General features: G+C 55.5%; 6 protein-coding genes across 6 annotated transcripts; 2 read left to right on the top strand and 4 right to left on the bottom strand.

The window, feature by feature from the left end:
- Positions 1 to 27: 27 nt before the first annotated feature.
- IAQ61_002171 (uncharacterized protein) lies at positions 28 to 1,737 on the bottom strand (the record flags this gene model as incomplete). The annotated part of the gene is made up of 1 exon (XM_003833999.2): positions 28 to 1,737. The coding sequence occupies one exon, from the start codon at positions 1,735 to 1,737 to the stop codon at positions 28 to 30; it is 1,710 nt and encodes a 569-aa protein (XP_003834047.2).
- Positions 1,738 to 1,999: 262 nt separating this feature from the next.
- On the top strand, positions 2,000 to 2,546 carry IAQ61_002170 (uncharacterized protein). The gene is made up of 3 exons (XM_003833998.2): positions 2,000 to 2,092; positions 2,152 to 2,344; positions 2,404 to 2,546. The coding sequence occupies exons 1-2, from the start codon at positions 2,079 to 2,081 to the stop codon at positions 2,339 to 2,341; spliced, it is 204 nt and encodes a 67-aa protein (XP_003834046.1). The 5' UTR covers positions 2,000 to 2,078; the 3' UTR covers positions 2,342 to 2,344; positions 2,404 to 2,546.
- Positions 2,547 to 2,752: 206 nt separating this feature from the next.
- Positions 2,753 to 4,194, bottom strand: IAQ61_002169 (uncharacterized protein; the record flags this gene model as incomplete). The annotated part of the gene is made up of 2 exons (XM_003833997.1): positions 2,753 to 3,389; positions 3,470 to 4,194. 2 exons carry the CDS (start codon positions 4,192 to 4,194, stop codon positions 2,753 to 2,755), a joined length of 1,362 nt encoding a protein of 453 aa, XP_003834045.1.
- Positions 4,195 to 4,542: 348 nt separating this feature from the next.
- Positions 4,543 to 5,667, top strand: IAQ61_002168 (uncharacterized protein). Its single transcript, XM_066095428.1, has 2 exons — positions 4,543 to 4,995; positions 5,138 to 5,667. Exons 1-2 carry the CDS (start codon positions 4,648 to 4,650, stop codon positions 5,555 to 5,557), a joined length of 768 nt encoding a protein of 255 aa, XP_065954264.1. The 5' UTR covers positions 4,543 to 4,647; the 3' UTR covers positions 5,558 to 5,667.
- Positions 5,668 to 9,127, bottom strand: IAQ61_002167 (uncharacterized protein). The gene is made up of 9 exons (XM_066095427.1): positions 8,832 to 9,127; positions 8,726 to 8,759; positions 8,661 to 8,666; positions 8,566 to 8,610; positions 8,402 to 8,515; positions 8,211 to 8,341; positions 8,116 to 8,161; positions 6,897 to 8,064; positions 5,668 to 6,843 (listed from the first exon to the last, which is right to left on the bottom strand). Exons 1-9 carry the CDS (start codon positions 8,847 to 8,849, stop codon positions 5,808 to 5,810), a joined length of 2,598 nt encoding a protein of 865 aa, XP_065954263.1. The 5' UTR covers positions 8,850 to 9,127; the 3' UTR covers positions 5,668 to 5,807.
- Positions 9,128 to 10,029: 902 nt separating this feature from the next.
- Positions 10,030 to 14,091, bottom strand: IAQ61_002166 (uncharacterized protein; the record flags this gene model as incomplete). Its single annotated transcript, XM_003833994.2, has 1 exon — positions 10,030 to 14,091. The coding sequence occupies one exon, from the start codon at positions 14,089 to 14,091 to the stop codon at positions 10,030 to 10,032; it is 4,062 nt and encodes a 1,353-aa protein (XP_003834042.2).
- Positions 14,092 to 16,311: the final 2,220 nt, after the last annotated feature.

Genomic DNA, 16,311 nt, shown 5'->3' with positions numbered 1-16,311 from the left:
CCAACAATCCCACCAGACAAAAAACCTTCACCGTATCATCCTCAACGGATGCCCTTCGGTACTAAACACCCAACTATCCAGACTCGCCACCTCGACATCTGTAAACGTCAAGAAGAGATATTTCAGCGTCTCGGCCGCCCAGAAACTCTCCTGCATGTCGATCCAGTTACTCCCATCGCTGTCTTTTACGCTGTACACATCCGCCAACTGTGCGTATCCAAACGGCGCCTTACAATGGTTTTCCATGGCCGCGAATGCCTCCCACGCCCAATCGCGGTAGCGCTGTTCGCCCGTGATGCGCCAGGCGTAGAAGAGGCTCTCGACGTACTCGGGTCGGCCTTTGTAGACGGGGTCTGTGCTCCATATGCCCGTCTCCATGGCTTGTTTGCGCTGCTGCGCGTTTTCCGGTTGGAAGGTTGGGTCTTCGTAGCCGAATTTTGGGATCCAGGACCATGTCTCGGGGCCAATTTTAGAGGGTGTAGAGGTGTAGCTGTGGCGGCAACCTTCGAGGAGGGCGAGGGCAAAGGTGCGGAGCGAGGGTTGAGAGTAGGCTTTTGAGGCAAGTAGGATGGTGCCAGGGGCGAAGCAGGCAAGGTGGCCTTGTATATTTTCGTAAACCGTGTCTTGTTGGCGGCCAATGTAAAGATGCTGCATGGGATGCTGGGATGCGGGTGCGGAGCGAGACGCTAGGTGTGTGCGGAGCGAGTAGGCGGCGTCGAGAAAGCGTTTCTTGTAGACGTCGAGGTGGGAGTCGGATGGTGGAGCTAGGAGGGTCATCTTGACGAGGTATTCGTAGTACGAGTCGTGACCGCCATCCCAGTGTTTTGCGCGGCGAACTGGCTCTCCAGTCATGATGTCAATGGGGCCATCTACCATGCCTGCCCATGGCGTGATCCACTTGGACCAGACCAAGGGAGCCCAAGCCAGTGTGGAATTCCTGGCATAAATGGCATCGCCAGTCAGTCTCGTCAAGACACGGTTCTCGAGTATGGAAGAGCCAGCACGGGCCGGGCCAACGACGGGGTGATCATACTGTCGCTTCCCCGGATCATCGTGGAAAATGAAGGAGGGATGGGGCTCGCCTTGACCCGTGCCAAAGTCGACACGAGGCCATGGCAATCCCGTCGGTGTGTCATAAGCAGGAGCAAGCTTCTCGGCCAGCGTGACAGCATGCTCAAGTATGAGGTCGCGTGCCTCGTCATGTACAACGGTTTCGGGTATCATGCCAGCATCATATAGATCGACAATCGACAGCAACCCTCCGAGGTATCGTATCGTCGTTTCAAAGGGGTCCACAAGGTCGGTCGTTTGGTTGAAGTCAATGGCCAGTATATGTTCGATTGAATGTGACAACTCGTCCCATAAGCCCATGAGCGCCAACGTGCTTGCAGAGTCGACAATAAAGGCTCCCCAGCCATTCCGAGACGAAGAGTTCCCGCCCGACACGGGCAGTACGTCGTCACAGCCCCATGCCTGTTCTCTGTACTTCCAAAAGGTATGTCTCATAGCACTCTTCACACTCTTCGCCCTAGTTTCATGCGCCGCGCCGGTCCCATTCCAGTTTTCATACTGAATCTGTGCGCCGACCGTGGGCGTCGCTCCGGTCCGGACGGTGGGGTGCTGGAACTCCTTGAAGAGCAGGTAGAGGGTGATGACGAGAACGGCGGCAAGCAGCTTGAAGGAGGACTCTGGGTTGCGTTCAAATTTCGATTTGCCCCAGCGACGGAAGCCGGGCATTATTGGGAAAGGGAGGGCCGGGAGCTATGGGGGGGGGGTGGTAGTAACGGGGTGCATCTGTTCACGAGATGCAAAAGGTGCAACCGAGGCTTGTGGTCGATCCAGCGCAGTCATATCATAATGGGCGGATAGATCGAACAGGCAAACAACCGCACATGACCCAGATGCTTTGTTTGGAATGAATGTCTGAACGTTTCAAGGTGTAGATCCTGGCGGGTATCCCTCGTCGTCCACGGTCGCTTCTCTTCCCGCAGGCTCTTGGCATGCCATCGTGACCCTTCCGACATGCCCCATCACACCCCATCCTTCCACCAGCCATTGAGCACTCCACAACCCTCAGCATGGCCGTCTGGCAGTACGTGTGCATGATACTACCCCAATGCAAATATGGTCCCGTTAACCGCGCTCTCGCAGATGGTACAAGAATCTTGCGCCCAAGACTCGCATCATGGTCGGTGTCGGCATCATGGCCTATGCAGGAGCTGGTCTCTACTTTGCAGACACGATAGAAGAGAAGTTGGGCTTGAAACCAACCGAGGAAGAGAAAGAAGAGCTACGAAACGCTTTGCCCAAGATTTCCGTCGTCGAGAGGAAGGATCAATAAAAGGTTCAAAGTCCGAGGCATGCCAGCAAAGTAGTTCCCATGTGTACTGACCGCAGGACTAGTCAACAGCATCAGTACACCGCTCTTCGTCTTCGAGGGCAAAGTCCTGTGACCATGCGATTTCCGTCGCCGATTATCACTCCAAGGTTGGAGGTTGGCACAAGGGAAAGAAGTGTTGTATACATGCGATCCATGCACCCTGTATAACATGAACCGTATTTGATTTGAGCCTATTCATTCTCATCCACAGGCCATGTCTAACCATGCACCAGCCTGGCGCATATATCCCAAACGCCATTGCAGAGCTGAGACTTACTCGTTGGGCACCCATATATAGATACGTGACATGATACATGATACAACATACATTCCACATATACAATCATCACACCGCCGTTGAACGACGTCTGCTCACCGGACGACCGCAGCCTCAACATTAGCGTCCTGATACGCCGAATCTCTAAATCTCTCATCCGAGCTCGCCGTCGCCTCACTTGCACTTGCACTACTCTCCTCCTCCTCTTCTTCTGTAGTATGCACCCTTCCCGCACTCCCTCCCATACCCCTCACCCTCGCATTCATCTCCTCCCGCGTATCATCCACCTCGTTGATCTCCCTCAACCCCTTTCCCCTTCCAAAAAAGTCTTCTGTTCTCAGCCCTCTCACATCTGCAGCTGCAACAGCCCGACGACTGCTCTTCAATGTGCCATCTGCCTTCTTGCGTCTAATGTACTCGCGTACCGGGCCCATGGCTGCATCGCGACACGCTTCTTTGATGTCGGACCCGCTCATGCCGGCCGAGACGCGGACGAGGTAATCCATGTCAAAGTTGGGGGCGTCGATTTTTGTGTCGCGGAGGATGAGGGAAAAGATGTTGTGGCGTTGGGAGGCGTTGGGGAGGGCGACGGGGAATTTCTTGGGCATGCGACGGAGAATGGCTTCGTCAATGTCTTGGATGCGGTTCGTAGCACCGAGAATGCATATCCGCTGAGGAGTCGAGGTGCCAGAGGTGGTGCTGGAGGCGAGGCCGTCCCAATGGGTCATGAACCTATAGGGAGGTTAGCATCTCGTTGGTCTTGCTCGTGTTGGACTGAAGGGGAAGCGAAGAGAAGAAGAGGGGAGACGCACTCTGCCTTTACCATGCCACTTGCTTCGTGCTCTCCACTCCGTCTTTGGCCAAGGACAGCGTCAATCTCGTCGATGAAGACGATACTTGGTTGCAATTTGCGTGCCAGGCTGAAGACGGCATTGACCAACTTGTTGCTATCGCCGTACCACTTCTCCGTCAGGGTGGAAATGTGCAGATTAATGAAGCAGGCGCCCGACTCGTGCGCCAGCGCTTTCGCAAGCATCGTCTTTCCACAGCCAGGGGGACCATAGAGCAGGACGCCCGAGGGGGCGCTGAGCAGGGACGAGCTGTGCGAATAAAGGTGTGGCATGGTGAGGGGATAGATGACCGACTCCTTGAGTTCCTCGATGATCGAGTCCAAGCCGCCAATGTCCTCAAACGATACGGGTATCTCCTCGGGCGCAACCACTTCCATGGCAATCGTCTGCTCATACGTGGTCAAATGGAGGTCCTGTATGCGCGGCCGTCTGTGCCGCGAGTCGGTCGTATCCGCGTCGCTGTCGTACTCGCCATAGCTTTTCCGCCGCTTCTTCGAGGTGAGGATGGCGTCGAGTTTGCGGGTGGCGGCTGATGCTTTGGCACGGGCTTCTTCTTTTTGTTGGGCCTCTGGGTCGAGGCGCGTGAGGAGGTTGCGGATGACAAAGTAGGCAATCAAAGGGGCGGCGGCGGCCATGAGGATGTCGGGCAGATAGCCCGTGAGGCTGCTCTTCTTGTTGGACGCCATGGGGGTACCGTGGATCCTGTGTGTATGTGTGCCTTTCCTATCTGGTTGTGGGTGGTTGGGTGTGTGGTGCAGCAATGGGGAAGAAGGCAGCGCGGAAGGGAAAACGAGAGATGTCAGTGTCGATGTGCTGTAGTTTCAATAAAGTGAAAGAAGCATGGAAGGGTTCGAGGACACATGTGCAATGCGCTGTTCCCAATACCGTACTGTTTGCACCCTCTGTTCCGCCGAGGCTCTCTGTGACTGAGGCCCTGGCCAGCCCAAGAGTTGGATCCAACCCAAGTTTACACTTCTTTGATGCCAGTTCTGTGTGGCGTTCCAGCCCTCCCACCAGCCTCGGCCTTGGCTGCCCGCATTCATCCCTCCAACCCTTCTTGTCAAGCGGTACAACGCCCATCACATATACTTGTCCTCGGTACTGCATCTATACAAATTTCGCAATTAGCTAGCAAAAGTATGACAGCCATCTACCGCCCCACAGAAGCCATCTCCCTCCTCCGCCCATGTTTCCTCCTCCCGCGCATCCAGCCCTCGGCCCGTCCAAGACGACACACTGGTCGCGCAACCCTCTCCTCGACATGCAATGCACAGGCTACACATAGTAGTAGTAGTAGTGGTGGTGGTGGTAGTAGCTCAGCGAGTCCTTCGTCCACCCCTCCCCCACCACCGCCTCGCAAATCAATCACCCTGACCGGCGACACGGGCCAAGTACGATGGTCTGATCTCTCCCCGGGCGAAAAAGTGGTGCGCACAACACAGCAGAGTGTAAACCTGGTGGTAGTCTTGGTTGGAATTGTAGCTACTGTACGGACCCCATCATCCCATTCCAACCCAGTCCTCCTAGAAAAAGAGAGAGAAATCAGAACGGGAAAACGAACAAACATACCTATATACATATATACATACAAACAACCCCAACTAACCATCTCCCCAACCAACCAAACAGGGCACCATCGCAACCCTCCTCTTCACCGACGTCTTCTCCCCCTCCTCCAAAACCGCCCACTTCAACCGCGCCGTCACCCAAATCCGCAACGACCCACGCTGCCAAAAGCTTCTGGGCCCTGGTCCGCAAATCGCCGCCCACGGCGAAGATTCCTGGTCCCGCTGGGCCCGTAACCGGTACATTAGTAGCACGGAGGAGACGGATAAGTGGGGGACCCAGCATATGCGCATGCGTTTCTATGTCGAGGGTTCGTTGGGGCAGGGCGTCGTGCATGTCCATTTGACGAGGCGGCCGAGTCAGAGTGAGTACGAGTGTGTGGAGTTGACGGTTAATGTCAAGGGTCATCAGAGTATTGATTTGGTGGCTGGGGAGAAGAAGGAGAGGGTTGCGCCCAAGTTTTTTGGCGCGAGATGGTGGTGATGTGGTTCTCCAAGCGGGTTTCATCTCATCTTACATGAAGGCACAAAAAGGCCGTCGCATGAACCGTGATGAACCATGCACATGGGTCAAAATGAACGTCGATATAATATCATTGACTCTACGTCTACACACTTTCATTCATCACACACGTTTGGCAAGCCCTGTGGTACCTTAAACCTCAATCCTCATCTGTGCAAGAAGCAATCAATCGTCCCAGTCATCTACTCGTCTTCCTCCTCGTCCTCATCATCTACTCGTCTTCCTCCTCGTCCTCATCATCCTCCTCATCTTCCTCGTCTTCTTCTTCTTCTTCCCCCTCATTATCCCCCTCCCCCTCGTCCACAACCTCTTCCTCTGCATCCTCCGCCTCTCCCTCATCCTGTACAAGCAAATCCTCCGCAGTGCCCCCCTCCTTCTCCAACCTCAGATACTCATCCCACTCGGGGAACATTTCCTCGTCGACCCCACCCTCGTGTGGCGGGCACCCCAGCAGCCTCGCCACTTTGCCTTTGTTCTCCTTCTCCAGTGCTTCCTTCCACTTCTTTACGAGACCAGGAGTGGCGCTGGGCTTGTAGGTTTGTGAAAAGAGGACCGCTTCCGAGAGCCGGTTCGTCTTGAAAAGCAGATCGATGCAGGCTTGTACATCGCCCATTTGCCAGAGCGCAGAAAATGCCACGTTGTTGGCCGTTGCCTCTTCCGCAAGGGAAGCCAGTTCGCGAAGACCAGTGGCGTCTGATGTAGCGCTGTAGACGAGGAGAAGAGAACCAAGATCTTTGGCTTTGACGAAGCATTCTTGAGCGAGTTGGACGTCCCAGTTTGCGAGTGCGGCATCACCAACTGTCTTCCACTTGTGCTCTGTTTCTTGCTGTCTTGCAATCTCAACAGCTTGTTGTAGTTCTCCAAGGGAAAGGGCAAGATCGAAGCGGTGTTCTGGATCGGTAGCCACCTTGAGTGCCATCTCCTTGTATCCTTGACCTTCGAGGAAACGAGCAATCTTGTTGTTTTGCTCTTTGGGAACAGAGGGGAGTATTTCTTCGGCCGCTTCGAGGTCGCCGCGGAGAATAAGAGTCTGGTACTCGACAACGGCCAGGGAGAGAGCAAAAGAAACGACATTGACGTCCTTGTCTGCAACGTAGATCCTCGAGTCGCGAGGAAGGTATCCGAGAACGTAGTGCGGCGAATCAAAGTGAGAAATAGTATAGGTTTGGTCGCCAACCAGATAGTTCAGCCGGTTCGTGCCATTCGTGTAGATGAAGCAGTCTCCCACCCAAGTACCCGTGCGAACACTACATGATTGTTAGCTGTGTATAGCTCGCATTTTTGCTCGTCGAAAACTTGCCTTTCGTTGATGTCGCAGACGACCTCAAATGCAGACTCTGCGCCGTCCTCGTCAATCTCACCGTTTTGAAGCGCCTCTAGATAGTTTTCCCTCGAGTAGCGCAGAACATAGAACGTATCATCGGTCGCCAGAGTAACAAGCTCGCCGCTCTCCGACCAGAATACGCTCTTGGGGTCGACCTCTATCCTTCGGACGAGTGCTCCAGAATCCCAGTCGAAAAGGCCAATACCACCTTGGCCCTTCACGCCGAGGAGAACACCACCACTCAGACCATCGGCAAAAAAGCCAACATTGAGGACACTTCGCTCCTTGAAGTTGCGGAAAATTTTGACGCTAGTAGATGACTCTCGTATAGCGTAGTCCTTGTCGTGCTCTTTCGAGGCCCAGCAAAAGTCCACAGCTGTACCGAAGGCTTGATTTCGAAGAGCAAGAGCCGTGTAAATAATGTATTCGCCGTCACCACAGACTGCGACAAATCGCCCGTTCGGCGAATGAAGCAACGATTGTGGGTACAATTCGGTTGAGCCAAGATCTTTGCTGGGAAGGGTGAGCCGCTCGCCATCTTTTAGCTGGTCGCTGCCCTTGATGACCGAGGTGAGGATGTCGTTATTCTTGGCCCAAAGCAGCTTTCCGCTTCCATCCATGCTGACAGCAGGCTCTTCACGACCCATGGTGATGACTACCGCTCCATCATCGAAACCGAGCGCCACCCCATTCTTGCCCTTCTGATATGCCACACACCATGCACGCTCCAAGCCATAGTTCAGCGATTGTTCTAACCGATAGGTGGACGAATGCCAGATCTTGATGGTGCCGTCTTCGGATCCAGAAATGATGACCGGAAGTTCAGGGTGGTAGACGGCAAAACTAACATTCGAGGTATGGCCTTCGAGTGTTGCGATCAGCGCTTTCGTGGTGTAGTCCCATACTTTGACAGTTCTGTCGTCCGATGTGGTAAGCAGATACGGCTTATCGGACTGCGGGTAGTAGTCGATGAAGTTGACGCCCTTGGTTTCATGCGCCTCGAGAGTAAAGTTAGGCGTAGAGCTACCGAGAGACCAGATCTTGACGGTTCTGTCGAGACAAGCTGAAGCGAATGTGTTGGGATCTTTGGGATTGATGGCGATGCCCATTACATAGTGCTGGTGACCAGCGAATTCTTGCACGCCTGCTAGGGTCAGCGTGCATTCCAATGTGGGCAAATTTTCAATTTACGTACACTTCCATGACTTGTCCCAGTCCCATAGCTTGATTGTCATGTCATCCTGAAACTAGATTAGCAAAGTTCCTGCCCATAGTGATGATGCTGCGTACACTGGCGGTGAGAACAAAGGATTGTGTAGGGTGCACAGCGATAGCACGTATATAGTCTGGGTGCGCCTCAAAAGAGGTGACCTTTTCAGAAGTATTGTAATTGTAGACTCGCAGCTGGAAGTCATCCGAACCTAAAGTGTGTCCTTGTCAGCCTGGATGGCGGTCGTCGGTAGCGGATGGGTGGTCCAAACCTGCAACAATCCAGTTTTTCCGCGCAACGAAGCGACCAGCACGGACAGGCACGTCGGTCAGTTCAAAGGTCTTGACGATCGATTGCGTTATATAGGACCAGATGTGCACATGTCCTGCGTCCGTCAGCTCCCCGCAACTGGCCAGGTGTCCAAGCTAGGCATACCGCTGTACAGAGTGGTGAGGATCCATGGCTCAACCGGGTGGAAGTCTTTGGCTTGTATTAGTGGCGCGAAGGTACGGTGAGGTAAGATTGCATACCAATGCCTGCGCAAAGTTAGCATATACTCGTGGTAGCGATACAGTCGTATAAAGGAATAACGAACCCTTGACACGCTCCGACCGCGCAAATAGCTGTCTCTATAGTTCGAACATGTCAGACTGACTCTTCTGCCTCCTGAAAATAGCCGTTCAAGTCGTATTGTCTCCTACCTTTACGTCGAGACGCATGCTCGCAGCTCTGGCAATGTGATGCGGAGGGGTGGAGAGAGAAAGAGAGAGAGAGAGACGTGGCTCGACTGGCCAGTCCACGTGGGGGTGCAGGCAGCTGGGGCGAAAGCCTGAGAGGTTGACGGCTGGCACGAATTGTTTCAAGGTAATTAGGTATTTCAAGCAGAAACGTGTGCAACAAGGCGCGTTACCGGTTCACTACTGTTGGTTGTCCAGTCCGCAATGTGTTCGATGTTCGGAGCGCCAAGACTCGAACAGGGTTCACACAGCTCTTACCCAACGTGGCAACTTGGACAAGGCTGTGGATTGCAGACGAATGCGCAACACCGCCGCCTGTGGCCCAATCCCACTAGCGGTACTAAGGTACTACTGTCTTGTGTCTGGTATTGTGTACCTGACCCAGGTCCCACTATGTTGTCCATGTCATAGTATATATATACTACTACGCCTGAGCTGATCGGGGCGTTGGTCTCACGATAGCTACAGTACCATGTTGTTACGCGTAATATAGGTCTAACAGATAGGGCGAAGGGGCCCACGGCACGGCGAGCCAGTTGCCTCCTCGAACTGTCGGTTCACCTGTGGTATTCTTCACCATGGACACATGCGTTGTAGTAAACTTTTCTCAGTTCCGCTCCTGCAACTAACTATATACTCGGAATAATCAGCCTCCCCACAAGCACACCCCCGCACCTCCACTCTGCGCTCTTCATGAGCAAAAACACATGATAAATACTGTGGATTATGCTTCAAGCCCTCCACCAGTGGTCAAGATGCCACCACCCCAATATATCAACACATCAACAAGAAAAAAACGGTCTGGCCTGTTCCTCAGGCATGGACTGGTATCTAAGAAGCGAAATGCAATGAAATTTCCGAATATGTTAAAAAATATAGTACGAGGGAGATGGTCATGTTAAAGAAAGTGTCCGAAAGATAGAATCGATGAGTTAGGCGGAAGTTTGCTAACGTTGAACGCAGATGCAAGCAGTGGCAAAACATAGAAAGAGTCGGCACAGTAGTTCCAAGGCAGAGAGCCCCGGTATTCATGATGCCGAGAAGCCGGGCACATAGATGCAAGCAGGTCCAACGCAGCGCACGCGGAATCACTCCTGGTCCGGGCATCGTACATCCACTCACAATCAAGTGATGCTACCACCATGCCCCCTCGACGTCAGGCTCAGTTCCAGCCAAGAGAGTTCTCGGCCATTACTGGGGCGGATATTTGTTGTGTTCGTACCGAACGTCCTTGACTCGCGCTGCTACCTTGGCTCCCCCGGCTACCAGGCGTGATCCGTCCATTGCGAGCACCATGCATCCAAGCCGCAGCACCGCCAGGAATCGAGCCATAGGTCATGCGGCTGGTGCTTGGAACGGAGCTTGAACGCTGGTGAGCAATGCGCTTGTTCCTATATCGGCGTGCCACAAAGAACATGGCCGCACCGTAGGCAATGGCTCCCACAATAGCGCTGCTAGCAACAATAGCACTTGTCGAATTGACCTTGCGACTGGCACCAATGTCACCTCCCATAGCCCCACCATCACCTCCGCCTCCGTTGGAGGTAGAGGCAGGATCACCACTTTCGTCATCGTCTGACAGGCTGCTTTCGCCAGGCACCTGACCAGCGGGAAGAGGACAAGCTGTATTGATCAGGCTGGTCAAGTCGTTTACCGTCGAATCCTCATTGAACCAAAAGCGATCGAGGGGGTTGCGAAGCTGGGCTGCGAGCTTGTTTTGCAGATCGCTGGGAATGGTGAACAGAGCGAGTGTAGTGATGAAGCCCTGATACTGCGTCGTGTCCAAAGGCTTGAGACCAAAGTTCTGAACCTCGGATTGCGAAATATTGAGACCATCAGCGATAGCCTTGGGCAGGTAGTGGAAAATCTGCTGACCACCGTCGTTCGCAGACACAAATGGGTAGTTCAGGGGCCATTTGAAGCACACTTGACCCATGAAAGTGTCCTGTGAAACCTGGTTGGGCACCCCTCCTGGAGGGGCAATCATGTGAGGTAGGCTAGATGGGATCCCGCTGGCTGTTGGGCTTGCTGTGGGTGTAGGCATCATAGAGGCTTCTTGCACAATGCTAGTTCCAACAGTGAGCGAGGTGGCACTGTCCGTCGCCGTCGCCGACAAGGAGATGACCGGAGAAGGCTTGACGGTCGAGATGGGAACGATTACGGGGTCACTCTGGCTGCTCACGGTAGAAGATGTCGGCTCAGGGGTTGGAGTGGGAGTAGGAGCATCACTGATGGTTGTGTTTTCCGATGCTGTTGGAATGGGCGCCGCACTGCTGGGGATTCCAGATGAGGGCATTGGTGAGGGACCTTCAGAAGCGGGAATGCTAACGTATTGGCTCGCCGAAGAGATCGTGATAGGAGCCGCAGATGAGCCGACCGAGCCTGATGGAACAGAAGATCCCGATGGCGAGATACCCGCACTGGGGGTAGTACCATTAGGGCCACTGGCACCAGACGAGGAGAGACTGGCCGTCTCAGAGGGCGTGGGAATGGTAGCAGATGATGGAACAGCGGCAGGAGTAGACACCAACCCAGTTGGCAAAGATCCCGTAGGCGGAAGCACGCCAGAAGATGGCAGGATTCCGGATGATGACGGCACGCCCGATGGTACAACGGAAGACGGCAAGGTTCCTGTTGGCACCACTCCAGTAGATGGCAGAACACCAGATGGAACCAAGCTCGAGGAGGTCGTAGGCAGAGCTGACCCTACACCCGAGAGAATGCTTGATGGGGCGGTCGGGAACGCTGAGAGAAGCCCAGATAGATTCTCTCCGAGCGAGGACAAGATGGGAGGCAGGATACCCCCCAAGGAGGTAGTCGGTACAGGTGCAGTTGGTCCCAGACTGGTTGGTCCAATACCAGACAGTTCGGACGGGACAGGGGATGGCATTGACTGCGGGTCTGACGGAGCAGAGCTCGTAAATGCACTCTCAGAGGCAGGAATGGCGCCGGAGCTGAGAGGCGGAGCCGGGGGTGTGGGCGTGGGCTCAGGCGAATTTCCAGTGCCAAAGGCTGTGGTGATACCGATCACAATCCCCGTACCCGTCGTTGGAAGGCGCAGGGGTGGGAGAGATAGTAGGTCCGGTGGTGCACTCGTGGGAAGCACAGGGCTTACGGGGAGTAGCCCTGTGCTTCCTACCTCGAAGCCAGTAGAAGTAGGCTCCAAAGGTCCCAAAAGCGATGACAGAAGATCACCAGGCGGATCTGAAGTCGTAGTTGGCTGGATAATCGGTACAAGCACATCACCCGTGCCTGTCCCTGGGACAATGAATGGGCCAAGGAAGCTTGAAGCATCAGTCGATGTTGGTTCTGCAGGCGGTGATACAACAGGCGTTGGGGTGACAATCATGTCTGGTAGCAAGCCGGTAGAGCCCACACCTGGGATAATTTCAGGTATGGTAGGCTGGATCACGGATGATGGCATTGCCCCTGTAGGTGCAATAATGGGGTCCAGGACGGGTGGGAGCAGGCCACCAAGTGGCTTATCCGATGGAGGGCTTGAAGCTGGCGCATCTGGCGTAGGCTCATCCGGCGTGGGGCCATCGGGGGATGGAGACGGAGTGGGCTGGACTATGGGCGTTGGCATTGAACCCGTGGGTGCAACAATGGGGTCCAGGACAGGCGGGAGCAGGCCACCGAGAGGCTCACCCGACGAAGGTTTGGAGGCCGGCAAGTCTGGCGTAGGCTCCTCCTGGGTGGGCACATCGGGGGATGGGGATGGAGACGGGGAGGGCTGGACTATAGACGTTGGCATTGCACCCGTGGGTGCGATGATGGGGTCCAGGACAGGCGGGAGCAGGCCACCAAGTGGCTCACCCGATGAAGGTTTGGAGGCCGGCAAGTCTGGCGTAGGCTCCTCCTGGGTAGGCACATCGGGGGACGGGGTGGGCTGGACTATGGGCGTTGGCATTGAACCCGTGGGTGCAACAATGGGGTCCAGGACAGGCGGGAGCAGGCCACCGAGAGGCTCACCCGACGAAGGTTTGGAGGCCGGCAAGTCTGGCGTAGGCTCCTCCTGGGTGGGCACATCGGGGGATGGGGATGGAGACGGGGAGGGCTGGACTATAGACGTTGGCATTGCACCCGTGGGTGCGATGATGGGGTCCAGGACAGGCGGGAGCAGGCCACCAAGTGGCTCACCCGATGAAGGTTTGGAGGCCGGCAAGTCTGGCGTAGGCTCCTCCTGGGTAGGCACATCGGGGGACGGGGTGGGCTGGACTATGGGCGTTGGCATTGAACCCGTGGGTGCAACAATGGGGTCCAGGACAGGCGGGAGCAGGCCACCGAGAGGCTCACCCGACGAAGGTTTGGAGGCCGGCAAGTCTGGCGTAGGCTCCTCCTGGGTGGGCACATCGGGGGATGGGGATGGAGACGGGGAGGGCTGGACTATAGACGTTGGCATTGCACCCGTGGGTGCGATGATGGGGTCCAGGACAGGCGGGAGCAGGCCACCAAGAGGCTCACCCGACGAAGGTTTGGAGGCCGGCAAGTCTGGCGTAGGCTCCTCCTGGGTGGGCACATCGGGGGACGGTGATGGGGACGGGGATGGGGATGGAGACGGGGAGGGCTGGACTATAGACGTTGGCATTGCACCCGTGGGTGCGATGATGGGGTCCAGGACAGGCGGAAGCAGGCCACCAAGTGGCTCACCCGATGAAGGGCTTGAGGCCGGTGCCTCTGGAGTGGGCACATCTGGCGGGGCAGACGAAGGCTTTTCGCCAGTGGGTGGAATAATGGGGTCCAGGATAGGTGGAACTAGGCCACCAAGCGGATTTCCCGTCGGAGGGGATGCAGCGGGCCTGTCTGGGGAAGTTGGATCACTCGGTCGGGGTGTTGGAGACGGCAGGCCATTGTCATCAGGTTGAGAGGGAGGGCTGCGTTTCGGATCGGAAGAGGATGATGAGGCTGATGAAGCATCGGGTTCCTTGTGGAAAACGGAATCCATAAAAGACGAAATGTCCAACTGTCGCGTTTCCAGGTGCTCTTGAGAGCTGTCATCAGAGGCATCCGTCGTCACAGATGGCAAGGGGGTCGCTGGCACCGGCGCGGTGGTGTTGGTTACAATCTGACGCTTGATATGTCGCGGGAAGTAGTATCGAGGGCGCATCGGGGTTTCTCGTGGACCTGGCGCTGGCATGGCCTCGGCTGTGGTGAGCAAAGGACCGGGGCCCGAGAAGCTCGTCAGTACAAGGGCGACAGCCCATAGTGTGGTGGAGCGTGGCATAATGGGAGGCAGGGTGCTGGCGTTGAAGAGAAATTACGTATCGCAAATAGGTTCGAAGCGCGCAAGATGCGAAGCCTATTTCTCGCGTTAGACAGAATGGTTTTGATCTGCCGTCTTCGCGGGGAGACGTACTGTCAGAACTGGATCAAACGAGTGTGTTTGACAAGAAAGTCAACAAACAGATAAAGAATGGACCTCGTGGACATTAGCCATGTGTGATACTGAGACAGAAAGACGGTGCAAGACTCACTAGACTGTCGTAGCAGCTAGGAATGGGGACTGCAGCGCAGGCGATGCAGTTCGCAGCGTCGTTACAGTTCAACTTGGGATGCGCGTGAAGCTATACCGTCATATTCCACGACTTGTCGTTCCCCAGATGTGCGGTCACTCGGACGTGTGTTCCAGACCCACGATGCAATGCCTCCCACTCGGCGAGCTACTGGTAAGCTAGCAACAAGAGAACAAAGGTGGGCGGGTAGAGACGAGCCCTTGGGAGCGACGCTATTGTTGCCTGCTTGAATGGTGGCGTGCAGATAACAAGGGGCGATGCGCAGGACAAGGACGGTGGCACGGGGGTGGGGAGGGTCGCGATCTTTGTGTGTCTGTGGGCGACAAGGCAGGCTCGGGGTGGTGGTGAGGTTGGTGACAGGGTCAGGAGGCTGGAGAGGGAATTGGGCGAGGGTTGTCCAGTGGCACTGAGGGACGGAAGGAGCGACGGGCGAGGTTTGGCGGGCCAAGGTGGAATATTACTGCAGACAGGCGACACGGAGAAGACGAGGGGTTGAACGAGTGGTCGTGATTCGGAGAATCGTGGGTGCAAAGGGAGCGTGAGGAGGCCAAGGGCGGCGTCGTGGGCGTCAATTGTCGGGAGAGGGGAGAGGGGAGAGGGGAGGGAGGGAGGGAGGGAGAAGATGGGGGTGGGGTGGGGAGAGGTCCACGGGCTGCCACGGCTGGGAGATGCGCGCTGGAGGCTATAATGGAAAAGGGCCCTGGCGAGGATTGTCGGCGGAGGTGGAGACAGGCGGCGGGCGGGAAGGAGGGAAATCGAGACTTGTGGTGAAGGGAAGGGCAGTGGAAAGTAAGCAAAGCACAGCACTACAGCACAACACGACTAACTTGTCAGCACTTTGCCGGCCCAGGCACAGACAGACAGGCGTGTGTGTTGGAACCTGGTGCAGGGGGAGAAGATGGGAAAATGGGGGGGGACAAGACGGGGCAGAAGAGGCAAGGCGCCATGCACAGGCTACGAGTCGCGCAAATGAGCAGCCTGCAAGCCCAGAAGCTAGGTATTGTTGCGAAGGGGTCAAGCACAGCACAGTACCTATGGGTAGATAGGTAGAGGCTAGGCTAGGGTTACATGTGTGGCTATGTATCCATCTATCCATCTATCTACAGATTGTCTGTGTGCCCACATGCACCGTCACCGTACGAACGGCTAGAAAAGGGCGAGTTAGGGCTCGTCTAGGTTGGCAGGGTACCCGACTGTACGTTACAGTATGGGTGTACGGTAGGCAGCAGACGGACCGTCCTGAGAAGAAAGCCGGCTCAAAGAGGAAGAAGAGCAGAGGGCAACCAAAATAGAAACGAAACGCCCGGTTTTGTTGGTTGACACGGACAATCCAAGTGGTGTTTGTCTGCATCTTGGATCGCGACGACACCAGACGCCTCATGGGCTGTGACAGACAAGCAAGCCGGCAGCTGTGACCTGTCCTGTGACTTTGGAGGCCTTGTTGTCTTGGATCCTTCCTTCTTCCATGCAGCGAGGGAGGGCCGCCACCCAAAGCCCTGGCCGTTTCATTTCAAACTGTACTGGGCTAGCCATGGGTACTGCCAGGTGTGGCTATGGGTGCCGTGATGGATCATGGTGGTTGGCTGGTTCGTCCTTCAACACCCTCCCTGCCTCCATCAGGTAATCTAATCAGCGAAGAGCAGCCGTCGCCCTCCCTCTTCTCTCCACAACAGAACCCTTCCGCTTTTCTGTTCAGGAGTAGGTGAGTAGACACAGGACAGTACACACCGTACCTAATTTAGGTACACATATATACCGGTACCAGGCACGGCATGCGCCTACCAGCACTTGGGATTCCATGGCTCCCCGTCTCTTGCTCGCATTGCGAGGGCGCATGTTTGTGCAGAAGCAAAGCAAGCAGGCAACCAGGCACCTCTACACCGCACAGCCTCCTTGCTCTCTTTTTTCTTTCCCTCTCTCTCTTTTCTGGT

The sequence above is a fragment of the Plenodomus lingam genome, assembly GCF_022343315.1.
Source record: "Plenodomus lingam strain CAN1 chromosome Unknown contig_14, whole genome shotgun sequence".
Taxonomy (NCBI): Eukaryota; Fungi; Ascomycota; class Dothideomycetes; order Pleosporales; family Leptosphaeriaceae; genus Plenodomus; species Plenodomus lingam.
This window is presented reverse-complemented; position numbering and strand designations above follow the sequence as displayed.